At 46.5% G+C, this 14,449-nt stretch overlaps 1 protein-coding gene across 1 annotated transcript; it reads right to left on the reverse strand.

Annotated features, from left to right (window-relative positions):
* Positions 1–725: 725 nt before the first annotated feature.
* On the reverse strand, positions 726–13,336 carry TRIM16 (tripartite motif containing 16). Its single transcript, XM_065415848.1, has 6 exons — positions 12,770–13,336; positions 9,460–9,555; positions 5,987–6,220; positions 4,928–5,099; positions 1,722–1,817; positions 726–1,363 (listed from the first exon to the last, which is right to left on the reverse strand). Exons 1-6 carry the CDS (start codon positions 13,334–13,336, stop codon positions 726–728), a joined length of 1,803 nt encoding a protein of 600 aa, XP_065271920.1.
* Between the last annotated feature and the right edge of the window lie 1,113 nt (positions 13,337–14,449).

The following is a 14,449-nucleotide window of genomic DNA, read 5'->3' on the forward strand; positions in this document are numbered from 1 at the left end:
ACAGGCAGGGAACTGAGACACAGAGAGACTGAGCGACTTGCCCAGCATCACACAAGGAGACTGTGGTGGTGTAGGCAAGTAAACACTGGTCCCCCCACACCCATGATAACACCCTAGCTGCTGGACCAGCCTGCCTGTCCACTGACCTACTCTGCCTCCAATGAGACCAGGTGTAACAGAATGAAACTGAGCAAAAGAAATGTAGGCTGAACATTAGGAATATTTTCCATACAGTGAGATCTTGACCTATTAGTGCCTGCTCCTCCTCTCACACAGGTTGTACACCGGTGTAACTCCACTCCAGATCTCCAGCTGGGATAAATCATCATAGCTCCATTGAGTTCAACAGAGCTAGGCAGAGCTACACGACCTGCAGATTTGGCCCCAAGGCCAACTTCCATAGAGTTACACCTGGTTTATGCCACTGTAAGCAAGTGCAGAATCAGGTCTCTTGAAGCTGGAAAAGTTTCCTAAGGGAACTGGAGGAATACCCATCATGTTGAAATAAGGTAAAATCCTACTGAATAAAGCATTCAAGAATATATAGCAGGAAACAATCTGCACTGACCCCTGGGAGTTGGATTACATGACCTAAAAGGACTTTTCCATCTCTAAGGCATAGGAGGCTGAGAACCAGCTTAGTTTATGGACCCTCTTATTAAAACCCCAGTAGCATGTATCCCCTTGCTGCCTCTGCTGCCACAATACTAATATTGATCTACAACCTAAGTACTGGCCAATGCTTCCACCTCAGACACTAAACATGTGTTGGAAGGAGCAGCTTCCTCTGAGGAAGCAGAAGAGGCAGGAGTCTTCTCATCAGCATCCCCTGCTTCGATTATTCTGATGGAGTTTTCTTTCTTTGAAAGCCAGAAAGCAGGGTAGAGCGGCTCAGCAAATTCACACTCAAACTTGTGTATCAGAGTCATGGTGTCCGAGGTGACACCATAGAAGGACAAAGTGCCCTTGGGGTAGTCCAGATAGACCCCTATCCTGTTGAATGTGTCTGTTTTCAGTGGCGTCTCCACATCACTGTGCCATGCAGAGAACCCCTTGCCATGCCACTGGATGCTCCAGGAGAAGTTATTCCCCGAGATGCAGCTGTTGCTTTCTGACCCCTTCCGGTCAATGCTTTTGTACGTCATACCAATGTAAATGCCGGCTCCGCTTATTTCAGCCTCAAAGTAGTAGCGACCCATGTACAAGCTGTTGTCTGCCAGCACCTGGCGCCAGTGCTCAAATCTTTCAGGGTGATCTGGGTAGGAGTGTTCCCAGGGTGTGGTGTTAGTCACTTTGTGGTTGTCCTCCAAGAGCCTGAGATATCTGTGGGCTGTGACTGAGTCAAACGTTAACGGGCATGAGTCTAAATAGAAAAGAAAATTGTTACTGAAATGGCTAACGTGGCCTCTCCAGTGGGCACTCTCCATGTTGGTTAGCCCAAAATATGAGCTATGGATCATACTCCACTACTATACACACTCCATTACCTGAGCATCACTGGGCAACTGAATACCTTTGTATAGCCCAGGCGATTTTCACCGGGATTGAAAGAAGCTATGGCCATGCTCATGTTTCAGCCGATAACAATTAAGACAACTAAGATACAGATAATCCAAGATAAACTACATAACCAGATCACTCTCTAGAAACTTCTTCCAAACTCCCATTCCCCTCTCCCCCAGAGCCTCATCTGCTTTAGAGTCATTAATTCCAATACTTACACTTGAGAAAGTCACTCCTAGTCTCTGGATCTGGAGCCGACATGCGGTGCCTGGATGGTACAATTGCAGACACCATCGTTTTGATCCCACAGTCCTCTTCAACAACAAAAAGACAATTAGCATTCCCAGAACTAACCCTGTGAGTTTGTTCGAGGTGGGATACCAATAGCATAGGGGAATGGAGCATATGCTCCATGCCATTGCTGTCTGACAGAGGGATAGAATATAAGAATGGCCATACTGGGGCAAACCAATGGTCCTTCTAGCCCAGTTTCCTGTCTTCCAGCAGTGGCTGGTGTCAGATGTTTCAGAGGGAGTGAACAGAACAGGGGAATTAGCAAGTGATCCATCCCCCTCATCCAGTCCCAGCTTCTGGCAGTCAGAGGTTTAGGGACACCCAGAGCATGGTGTTGTGTCCCTGACTATCTTGGCTAATAGCCATTGATGGACCGATCCTCCATGAAGTTATTTCATTCTTTTTTGAGTCCGGTTATACTTTTGGCCTTCACAACATCCCCTGGCAATGAGTTCCACAGGTGGACTGCGTGTTGTGTGAAGACCTGTTCTATTACATTGTTATCAGGATTAAGAACCAGCAGTCTGGTTCCACGGACATTTAATTTGAACAAATAGTTTCGTGAGCACACACAAACATTGGGCCCGATTCTGATCTCTCACTGCTAACTCCATCCTTTGACTCTCTGCACTTTGGGGTCAGAGCAGTGGAACAGCCCCTATCAGAACAGGACCTGGAATGGAGCTTCTAGGCACTACTGCAGTGGTTTTCATTTGCAGACCCCTAAACATTTTCAAATGGAGGTGCGGACCCCTTTGGAAATCTTAGACAGCCTGATCCCCGAGGTCCACAGACCACAGGTTGAAAACCACTGCACTGCTGTAACACAAATGACAATCAATATCATCATCAGTGTGAAGCTGGCGTGAGTGAGATCAGGATGAGGCCCGCTGAATCCTGGCCTCCTGGGACTTTGTGTAAACAATAAAGGGAAACATGATGTAGAAGAGTCAAGCACAAAATGTCACCTGCCGAGACCTTCTAGGTGGCTTGCAGAGCTACATCTGTCTCAACTATGGCTAGGGAATACTCCTGGCAAGTTACTCCAGCCTAAAGGCAGTAGAAGGGCTGAAGAGCGGATTGGGTAGCTTAGTGCCTCAAACGCACGAAAAGGGCTGCACTTAACCCCACATCTCTTCAGACATGCCTAGTCTTGGTGCCTGCCTTGCCTCTTGCACTCAAGTGTTAGGGAAGTAGGGGTGAGGTGCGGTTGAGACTTATTCAGTGCAATGGACAATGCCTGGTGCTTGATTATATTTGTGCAGGCGCATGCACAGCAGAGTGCTTCAGCCTCACAGTTCCTGCTGCACACCACCCTAGGAAGGGCACTCTTGGCTGGTGTAGCTCAGTCCAGGACATTTTTAGGGCTTCGTGATGTTTCTCTGATCAGCTAAACTCAAAACACAAGACCCACTCTGTACCCTAGGCAGCTACTTCATGTCCTTCCTTGCCAGGTGTTTCTCTGGCATAAACCCAATCATACTCAAGCGTGGAGAAATGGGAGGGAGAGCAAACCCAGAGGAGAACAGAATCAAACTGCAAAGCAACAGGTGGAGATGAGAGCAGTCAGAGCTGCAGGTCAGTCCCAATAAAAGTAAAGTCCTTCATTCAGGGAGAGTCAATAAACAGCAAGATAGAAAACAGGAGAGGTGAGACTATAAGAAATCAGCAACAGCTATCACATTGTACCCACTGAAGGGCAGGACTGAAATCATGGGGGAATGGGAGAAGCAATAGCTTGAGATGACACAGGTAAATTTCTATGCTGGGGCTAGGATGGGCGTCACCAGCCCTATGCCACTGGTATGAAGGGAATCCCCATGTGACTGGTTAAGCTGCCTTTCTGGCTGCTTTGCATTGCCGGAGTGTCACCAAACAGCCAGCTCATGGAGGATAATTGTGGGCAATGTCTATAGAGCATTTGGAGATCCCTGGATGGACAGCAGTAGAGAAGGACAAAGTATTATTATTAAATTGCAGTACTCGTTTATTCCAGGGGGAAAAAAAAAAAACACCACATTTGCTGTAAATGCCACAACTCATATGGAGTTAAAACCTGCTAAATCACCATGGATTCCACAGCTCCCTCCCCTGTCCGTATGTTTCTCAAGGAAATAACTTCAGTCCCCAGGTGGCTGAGTTGATTCACACTGGGAAAGAGCCTGGTTTCCTTGCTGTCACCTCCAGCTCATACCTGACTTTGTGTCAAGACTAGGGTGACCAGACAGCAAGTGTGAAAAATCGGGACGGGGGTGAGGGGTAATAGGAGCCTATATAAGAAAAAGACCCCAAAATCGGGACTGTCCCTATAAAATCAGAACATCTGGTCACCCTAGTCAAAACTGCCAGCAAGGCAGGATTGATGCTGTGGCCTCCATAAAGCACTAGCACCTAATAGCAAATAGCCTTTGCTTTGCTGGGGAAAACAGGAGTGACTACATATAAACAAGTGGAATTGACGAGCGCCAGCTGATAACGTTAATGCATGGGAGGGTGAGGAATTCAGCTGGATCCTGTCCTATTGCTTATCAGATTTCTATTGTGGACTTAAAAGGCGTTAGGATGCAACCTAGGTAATATCCAGGCCTTTTCACATAGTAAATCATTAACTGCTGATTGCGGTGGGTTGATCATTTGAAAGAAAGACTGGGACAAAGTTAAATAGTGAGTGGAGGGGGAAATACCTGGAAGGTTTATACATTCTGCTTGCTCTCTTTTCTAATCACAGTATTGCGCTTAAATAGAAACATCACCCCCAACATGCACACCCCTTAATCAACCCACATTTCCCTCATGCTTGGACATCCAGTAAAATCGCAAGCTCTACATCACAATCTGTTACCATAGGAATCAGTGTGTGATGTTGCAAATCCAGCATGATGATCTCATTGCAGACAGGAAGGATCGTCTGGTGGGTTCTATTCCTGACTCTGCCACTGTGACCTTGGGATTGTCAATTCCTGGGGGCCCGGGAAACATGCATTTTATCAGGGCCTCACTTTTGCCATCTGGTGACAGGACTAAAGTGTTCACACACACACACACACACATACACACACACACACACACACACACACAGAGCTCTGCAAATGTGCATTTAAACAGCTGCAAGGCAGAGGGTGAGACTCACCTTCCTTTGCAAACTCCTGGAGCTTTTCCTTATAGGTGGTTTGTACAAGCTGTAGCAAGTGTTCTGTTGACTCTGAGATGACCCTTCTGATCCCTGACAGTTTATCTTTGAGTCCAATATAAACACTAGGAAGCGCGTCATCCCCTGTGTTCTTCTTGAGCTCACAATATTCCTGCCAAAAAAACAATTCTATTTTTGCTCATTTTCCTCATATATTTGGCTGATTTTGTATCAGATCCATCTCACCATGAAGTTACTAGCAAAATCCCAATTGACTTTAGTGGGAGCAGACTCTGACCCTTTCCATTCCATTGCAGCCCTGAAGAACTTAAACTCAGCTGATACAGGAACCTATATTATGGGAGATATTTAAGATCAGCTGAATATGAAGTTCACCAGATAAACTTTATGATTGTAAAGCTAAAGCCGAGGAACAGCAATCTCTGGACTTCACTACAAGCTTCCCTGTACTCTGAGGGCATTAGAAAAAGACGACCATGGTCATAAAATAATGAAGGAAACAACACACCCAGCATTTATAATGAAATGACAATGTTGTTGGCTGTAGGCTAATAATGTATCTCAGCCAGTTCCAGGGAGAATCAAGAGAAGTCTTATCAACTTCTAGAGATAAAGGTGTAGGGCAAAGTTCTATCATCTTCACCCAGGAGCTTTGCACAGTTTAGACTCAAACAAGGTGGCCTTTAGAGGTCTGAAACATTTTCCTTCTTTAAAAGCAAAGGTGAAAAAAATCTCTCCTTCTCTCTCCTCCTAGAAGATTTCAGAGCACTTTAGGGCTGGGAGGCGCTTTTGACAATCCCAATCTTACACTCCACAGCCTAGGGAGGGCCAATCAGTTCTGAATTTGGAGTCAGAATCTCCATTTCAGGTTACAAGAGATGTTCTAAGAAGGCCTGGCACCATTTTTCAATTATAAAATGGCGCAATGCAGTCTGATCGTACTGCACACTTGACCTGAACACCTCAAACCAGACACTAATCTACAGACACACCATCCCCCGGGTCTTTATAATGGAAAGGCCTTGTCCATCATGGTACCTTAAGGAACAGGATGTCACTGGTGTAGAGAGCCATCTTCTCCAGCCTGAGTTTATTCTCTTCCATGGCAGCACACATGTGCTCCAGATGGATCTTTATCCCATTGGCTTGATTCACCGCCACACGCTCCTTCTCCTCTAGAAATGCCAGTACATCTGAGTGGGCCATCTTGACGGCTTCCAACAGCTCCCCAAACTGCCCGGACACCAGGCTCTTCACTTCAGAGATAGAACTCTACAGGGACAAAAGCCACCACTGTTGCCTTTTCCAACCAGCCTCGCTGTGTCGCCATTGTACCTTCCTGGCAAATGCATCAGGATATGCAAACAACATTTTCTTATCACTGTGGAGATGCCTCCGTAGCACAAAGGCAGTGGCAGCAACAGCTAATCAGTGAATCCAAACCAAGGGACTGGAACCCACGGCCCCATTTCCAGCAGATCCTGGTCTCTTCCCTTATGCCCCAACACACCTCCACACACACACATACACACACCCTGAGAGCAGTTAAGGGCATTGGGTTTTGACTGACTGAGGGTCATAGCCAGGGAAATCCCTGTCTGTGACAGAAGGGTTAAGTGAACTCGACCTGTGGAACCACTGGATGCTGTTAAAAGGGCAACCTGTAATCCCAATCAAAGTTGCAGCGGTGGCGAGCTGACCCAGGAAGGGGATGACATTTCTTTTCAGAACAGAGAATTGGAAGGACGAAGGAAGAATGCCCATGTAGCACTGTGTCTTCCCGTTCATTGTGTTATGGGGTTTGATCACAGTGGACCATAGGCCTGAACCAGTTATGCATTGCCCATACATAAGACCCCCAGCTAGCTCAGCTCCTGGCTATGGGGGGATTTGACACCAACAACCCAATAGCAAGCCTTCTGAATGAGTAAGGCGCAGTGCTGACACCCCAGTTAATCCCCGTCATTTCTTTATAAGTCAACATGGAAGGATTAGATTTTTATTGGTAGGTGTCAGTAAAGATCAATTTCGCCGTACACACCCAAACCGGCAAAAAAAAATATTTCCATCAACAATAATCAAAATTCACAGACAGGCACAGGAAGAAACATGCTGCCTGAGCACTTGGCAGAGTTTGATTTGAGGATAGTGACTTTGGCTATTTTGACATGTGATGCTGACAATTTGTGTTGTAATGGTTATCAAGCTTTCATTTTTTGAATCTCAACATCCACTGTCTTGAAATAATTATTGTTTGACCCTCCCCATTGACTGACACCCCCATAACTTCCCACAACTGTAAACGTTTAAATGAATAAAAAATAAAAATGCTTAAAAATAAATATGAACACAGTCGGCTGAAATTATAAAATAAAAATAAAATTCTGCCAAGCCTATTTATAAGGCTGGTGGCCAAGTTGCAAAGCATTGAGACTTGCTGTGGAGGATTGGGGAGTTGGGGGGGGGGCACTCTCGAAGTACCAACAGAGAGGGGAGATGATCCACAGGAGGAATACCTCTGTTCCCACAGTGAGCTTCCCATGTGACAAAGCACAGTACGCACAGAAACAGACATGGAAGCACTTCCAATGGATAACTGAGAAGGTAACACAGTGAGAAAACAAACAGGATCCCTTCTCATTATTGAAGGAAGACAGGTATTGTATGGCACAAGCACAGAGGATGCAGCCCCACCTGCTCTGGGGCTGGAGCCCTGCTGCTGGAAATGGAAATAAGGCAGAACTTCAATGAATCACAGGGTAAAATTCTGCCCTGATTTCTACTCAAAAGAGGTTACAGGATCTTTCTAGCAAGGTGGCTACAACCAGGCTGACTTGGATCCACTCCACACTTCCTCGTAAATCAAACAAAAAACCCTCATTCTCCCAGATTATCAGAGTTGAGGACCAGATCCTCAAAGTATTTAAGCACCTAACTCCCATTTCTGCTCAGACTGCCTACAAAGAGGTGAGTCAGAGCCAATGGCAGTGGAAGGGTGATCTGAAAATTCATCCAGAAATAGAAACTGGACTCAGACCAGCAAATTATCTCACAGAGGCTAACAGGAGGTAACAACTTTCCTCTAGATTTGAAGCAGCCACCTAGAAATGAAGGGCTTCATATCTCATCAGCCATGTCCTGAGGATTGGTCCTGGAATTACCATGAATTGTCATGCAGAAAAGAAACATCAGAGCAGTGCTATCCGGGGAAGCAGCTGTGGAGGCTGTCCCATGGAGTGAAGTCTGTGGGTTTACGTGAGTATTACGGCACCAGCACAGGACAATTTCAACAGGGTAACAATTAATATGATTAGTCACCTTTTCTAACTGTTTAAACATGACACTGGTCTTTGGAAGCCCTGTGGAGATGTGACTCACCAAAGATGCCTCACACAGGCAGCTGGATCGTATCATCAAACAACGGTTCTGGGTGGATTCTCCACAACAGAAGCCGGCACAAAGCGGATCCTGCCCTGGAATACTAAATCTTTTGGCACTTGCAAGTGTTCCCTCACGAGATGAGCAAACCCATTCGGATCAAAAGCAAAGCAGCCCAAAAATCTCCCCCTCAATTCAAAACAAGCCTGAAATTCGGTGGAGTTTTTCAGCTTTTGACAGTGGTGCATTTTAATTGTCACGGGGCCTCTGGACGTCGTGATTCTACCCAGGCTAGGACCCCACTGTCTTTTTATAGTAATTTTTCAGGGTAGAACTGCCCTTCAAGGCTGGAGGTGAGGTTGAGCTGTGACGTTGAGATGTGATCTGAGTTTGTCCAAAGAACTTGGAATTCAGTATCTCAGCGTAACTGCCAGGTGAATGTTTGTTACAGGTCCCCTTCTGTGTGCAATACACAGAGGAAATGTGTTAGTTACAGCCCCATGTAGGGAGCTTTAGTTGAGCTATTGCAGCTCTCTGAGCTCCCAGTTCAATCTTTGGTGTCAAGCTGTTTTTATGTAATAGTTAGTGGGCTCGATTCTCAGTGGTGTAAATCTCTCTATCTGAGGTAGATATCTGGCCCCCCATTACTATCATGTCTGAGCACCTCACAATTTTTAACATATTGCTCCTCACAACACCTGAGAGGCAGGGCAGTGCAATTCTCCCTATTGTACAGGTGGGAAGCGGAGCCAGAGGGAGACTAAGTGATTTGCCCAAGGTCACACAGGAAGACTGTGGCAGAGCAGGGAATTGAACCCACGTCTCGGGTGAGTGTCCTACCCACTCTTCCATCCAACCTGCCCCATTGGCATGTTATTGTCCTGCTTCTCAGGGTTTTTAATGGAACATGAGTAGCAGCTTGTAACCAGAGAGGGGAGAGCAGGCCAGCGGCATGGAACAGGCATGGAGATGTCTGCGGATGACAGAGACATGGAGGCTGCATACACTTCATACATACAGGAGTGTAAAATCATTATCCAGGCTCCCGTTAAATATCGTACATCCATTTTCATGCCATTATTATGGGTTCAATTTAATCTGAGGAGGAGAAATAACCCAAGTTCTGTCCTTACCACTATAGACTGTGTATTATTCTGCAACTTGACAATTGCGTTTTCAGCGGACTTCAGTTTCCAGTCGTACTCTGCTTGCGTCTGCAGAAGTTCACTCTGTGAATGGATGAAGCAGGTGTTAACAATCCACTCTCTCAGTGATCAGACAGAATAGCAGAGAGGGGGTTGTGAAACTCTATAACTGATTTTTGGTTACCCAAAGCAGCCAGCTGGAACCCATGCCACTTCCCACAGACAAGAGCAGTCCACGGACTCACAATACTCTGGACAGTTTTATTAGCTTCTGTCTGATCTGGGGAGTGTGTCATTTTTTCCAGCAACACAATAAATTAGAAAATGCTGTCTCTGCAGCTCCTGCTACCTTCAGTGCCTGGGAAAGCCTATGACAGTAACAGAAACAGCAAATAAAACATCCTTGGTCACACATGGCTGCAGTAACTAAGCCCTAAGAAGGTTAGTCATCCAGAGCAGTGGAAGGGAAATGTCAGAATCCAAATCAATGAGTGGGGAAAATACAAGAGCCTGGGGTTTGGATTTTGCCTTGATCTTTCATACAAAGACTAGGAACAGATGGAATGGTTAACAAACGTAAAACCAATCCCTCCACCCCACCCAAATCTTGGAACATTTCTAGACCCAAATTTGAAGCAAAAATTTCCAAGGTTCTGAAAGAAGTTTCCCTCTCACTTCTAGGGTCTGAGTCTGCTCTCATTTATACTGGTCTTCACACTTGTTTAACTCCATTGACTTCAATGGAGTTACTCCAGATTTACATCCATGTAGGTGAGAGAAGAACCAAGACCCTTGGTTCCACACGAGTCAGAATGCTAAAAATCTCACAAGAAAGGCTGTTCTCATGACTTTTCCAGAGCAATTTTGAAGACCCCATAGATTCAGAGAAGAAGCCAAAATTTGGTTTATCCAGACCAATTCTAAACTCCAAATCTTCTGTGGTTCAGCCAGGAGTAACAAAAACAAGAGAGTCTGGTTATTTTAATGAAATGTATAATTACCTGTGGAACTCTCTGCCATAAGATACCAAAGACAAAAGCTTAGTTAAATTCAAAGGAGTATTAGACATCTATAAATAAGACCGTGTGCAGTTGTGTGAGATTACTCAGCACCCAGCAGTTCCCACTGGTTCCAATGGGAGGTGTTAGGCACTTTTGAAAGTGTGACCTCTTCACTTAGGTGCCTAGATGGGATTTGAGCTCCATTGGAAATCTGATCCTATATGTCTGCAACAAAGCTGACTGTTCCTCAAAGAGTACCCTGGGTGACTCAGAATTTGGTACCCCAATAAAATAAGCAATAGGGATTATTCACCAAAGCATCCTAGCCTTTGGTCCTTTGAGTGTCTGCCAGGCCTTATGCATCAAAAGAGAAATATATTCCACAGCACATTCCAGGCCACATATTTTGTCTTTGTTGCAACCAGTCCCCAGGAGGAATGGTATTGAGTGTGTGAATGGTATTGAGATTTGGGAGGTTTTAGATAAAGGAAGAGCGGGGAAAGAACCTGCTGACTGCAGGATAACAGAAAAGGGGTTAAATTCAAACTGGCTCTGAACCCTTTGAAGTCAATGGTGGAAAAGGGGAGCAGGAGAAGGGGGTTGGGACTTCAGGATGCTAACCGGAAACCTCTAACTTCAAAAATAGACTCTGGCTGTCAGATCCCAGGATGGCATGTCAGAACAAGAGGAAAGGTTACTTCATAGATGCGGTAAGGACAACTGGGAACCACGTCTCCACCCAGTATCCAAGCTATGATTCACTGCAGCTGCCAGGACATATACTTTACTCACAGCAACGGCCTAGTCACCAAGGGTGGATACAAAGCAGGAGAGGAGAGAGGGGCTCCTCGGGGAGAATCAAACGGGAAAATGGGTTCCCTTACCCACAAGTCCAATCCTTCCTCATGCAAGCTGTCTTGTATTAGTAAGGATGACACCTACAAGTAGGGACTGCAGGATCATGCCCCTTCCCCCAACGCCTTCCCCGCCTTATCCACCTAAATGTGTCATAGGGTAAATTTATCAAAAGCACCTAAGTAACTTGGGGCCCTAGGTCACAGTTTCAAAAGCGACTCGTGGCCAGGTTTTGAAAGGGATTCAGGCACCTAAAGAGACAGGTAGGTGCTTAGTGGAATTTTCAAAAGCACCCAGGCACCGAACTCCCACTGAAATCCCCCCAAACACCTAACTGCATCTTTAGGCCCCTAGAAACCTTTCAAAAGTCACTTTTGCAAATGGGACTTGGGCTCCTGAATCCCGTGGGTCCTTTAGAAAATTTTATCCATAACAAAAAGACCAGAGTACTAACATGAAATCGCCCATTTGATTCTCACATACCATACTAAAGCCGGGTTGTTTGGGGGGGACGAGGGGGGACAGGTTATAGGCACAACCAGAATTCCCTTTATAAAGCTTACACCACTGAGACACACCACTGGCTCATTTTAAACCAGGAAACCTTTAGCCCATTCACAGATAAATCAACAGCATTTTTAACAAACCTTCCAGTGCAGGTACTGGCAACAGCTACTGCTCCTGGAATGGAGCCCATTTCCCCCCAGCTGGGAGTGGGAAGGGAAGGTAAACACAAGCTGCAAAGGGCACAGATTTGTATCTCACTCAGTATAGGAAGAAAAACTCCATGTGCAGTGTAAATACTGTAAGCCCATACACACCTATATACTCCCCAAACCAGAGTCTTTCACTGCTACACATTACACAGTGGTGCGCTCTAGGGTCAAATCCTGGAGCCTTTACTCAGTCTTTACCAAGTCAGTGGGCCCGATTCATCCCCTCACCGGGTTTCACTCCTTTATGATTCTGTTGAGCCCAATTCTGAGCTCAGAATCAGAACAGTAGCGATTTATACCCACTTGGCACAGGGAGAAGTGGTGACACACGATCTCGAGCCCTGGAGAACCAGGCCCATTGATGTTAATGGGGTAACTCCTGCTTTACACCAGTGTGAGTGGTGGTTTTGACAGGGCAAACCTGAGTAAAGACTTGAGGATTTGGCCCACAGCCAGGGACAACAAATCCCTCTTTGCTATAAAGTACAAGTAACTCATTAATGAAACCAGGCGCCCTACAGGGCTACAAATCAGACAGGTCCCAGGGCTCCTCTCCCTTATCGCAGCTTCAATCAGGAGTAAACCCACTGACGCCAACAGCGTAAGACCAGTGTATAAAGGCTGTGAGTGAGAAGGCCCTGGGCCCCACGCTGCCTCTATGCCCCTCTGCATCCTGGATCACTCTGTACCCCAAAGAACACCAATAAATACCAGGCAGTGACACACCTCATTGTCCTTCCTGGCTGCCTCACAGGTGAGCGAGTTGTGCCCCTTGTGCTCTTCGGCCAGGCACTCCTCACAGACACACGCCAGGTCGGTCTGGCAGAACCACCCCAAGTGGCCTTTGTGAGTCTCACAGGTCTGCAAGTCAATGTCCTTTGCGGGGTCCATCAGCTTGTGGCTCCGCAGCTTGCTGTTCTCCAGGTGAGGCCGGAGGTGGTCCTCGCAATAATTCACCATGCAGGTCAAACAGGACTTCACTGCCAGGACCTTCTGGGCCATGCAGAAGTCGCACAGGATCTCTTGCCCATCCTCCAAAATGTTCCCCTGCTCCAGAAGGCCAGGCTGGCCCATTGCCGTCTCAGAGCCATTTACAATCAAACTGCCCTGCAGGTCAGGTCCTGGGCTAGTGGCTTCTGGGCTTTCATGGCCATTCAACTCTTCACCCTCAGTTTTCTCTCCTGGGAGGTCATTGCCCTCACAGACCTTGTGCCCTTTTGCCTTAGTGACAGGGCCACCTAGTACCAATTCCTGGGGCAGCCCTTCTGGAGCAGCGGGGCCACAGTCAGCCATTTCTGAGCTCCTCTGCCTTCCAAGGAACACACACTGTAACTGCACAGCGCAGGGGGAATGAAAGAAAGTGACACACCTGAACTCACCCAACTGCCTGCAGCTGTTAACTCTTTCCAGCCTTTCAGGAAGTAGGAGTGCAATCAGAGCCAAGAAGCAAACAGTGAGTGAGTTTGTTCTGCGAATGACAGGCTGTGTGAGCTGTACATAAATGCTGCTCCTTACAGCTGTCAATCTTGTCTCTGTCCCTCTGTCTCATATCTACAACCTTCCACCCGGACTTGCTGTCCTCTGTACGTCCAGCTGGGGGTGGCTGGAAAGTTGTTGGTTTTTTTCACCCAAATGGAAATTTCAAATTTTCATCAGGAACCAAGAAAAATTCAACTGAAAATAAACAAAAAATTGGTTTTGGGGTTTCCAACAAAAAATCAAAAATTTTCAAGCAAAGGAGACCCTTTCTGCAGAAACTTTCATTTTGTCACATACCCTGATTCCCAATGAAAAAAAGTGTTGATGGAAAATTTTCAACCAGCCCTCCCTGTAGCCTGACAAAATGTACTATTAATAGTGAGCCAAACCCTAGTGTTATTCCATGGCACAACTGTTGAAGGGTCTAAATCTTGATGCCCTGATGAGTTTTTTATTCAAATGGAATTGTGACTGAGCCAGGACTGACTAAAATCTGAGGGTATGTCTACACTACGACATTAGATCGAATTAATAGAAGCCGGTTTTATAGAAATCGGTTGTATACAGCCGATTGTGTGTGTCCCCACATAAAATGCTCTAAGTGCATTACGTCGGCGGACCGCGTCCACAGTACCGAGGCTAGCGTCGACTTCCGGCGCATTGCACTATGGGTAGCTATCCCACAGTTCCCGCAGTCTCCAGCGCCCATTGGAATTATGGGTTGAGATCGCAATGCCCGAATGATGCAAAACAGTGCCGCGGGGGGTTCTGGGTACATTGCGTCAGGCCCCTCCCCCTCTGTCACAGCAACGGCAGACAATAGATTTGCGCCTTTTTACCTGGGTTACCTGTGCAGACAACATACCACGGCAAGGATGGAGCCCGCTCAGCTCAGCTCACCGTCACCATATGTCATCCGGGTGCCGG

Source organism: Emys orbicularis, chromosome 13 (assembly GCF_028017835.1).
Source record: "Emys orbicularis isolate rEmyOrb1 chromosome 13, rEmyOrb1.hap1, whole genome shotgun sequence".
In the NCBI taxonomy this organism is placed as follows: Eukaryota; Metazoa; Chordata; order Testudines; family Emydidae; genus Emys; species Emys orbicularis.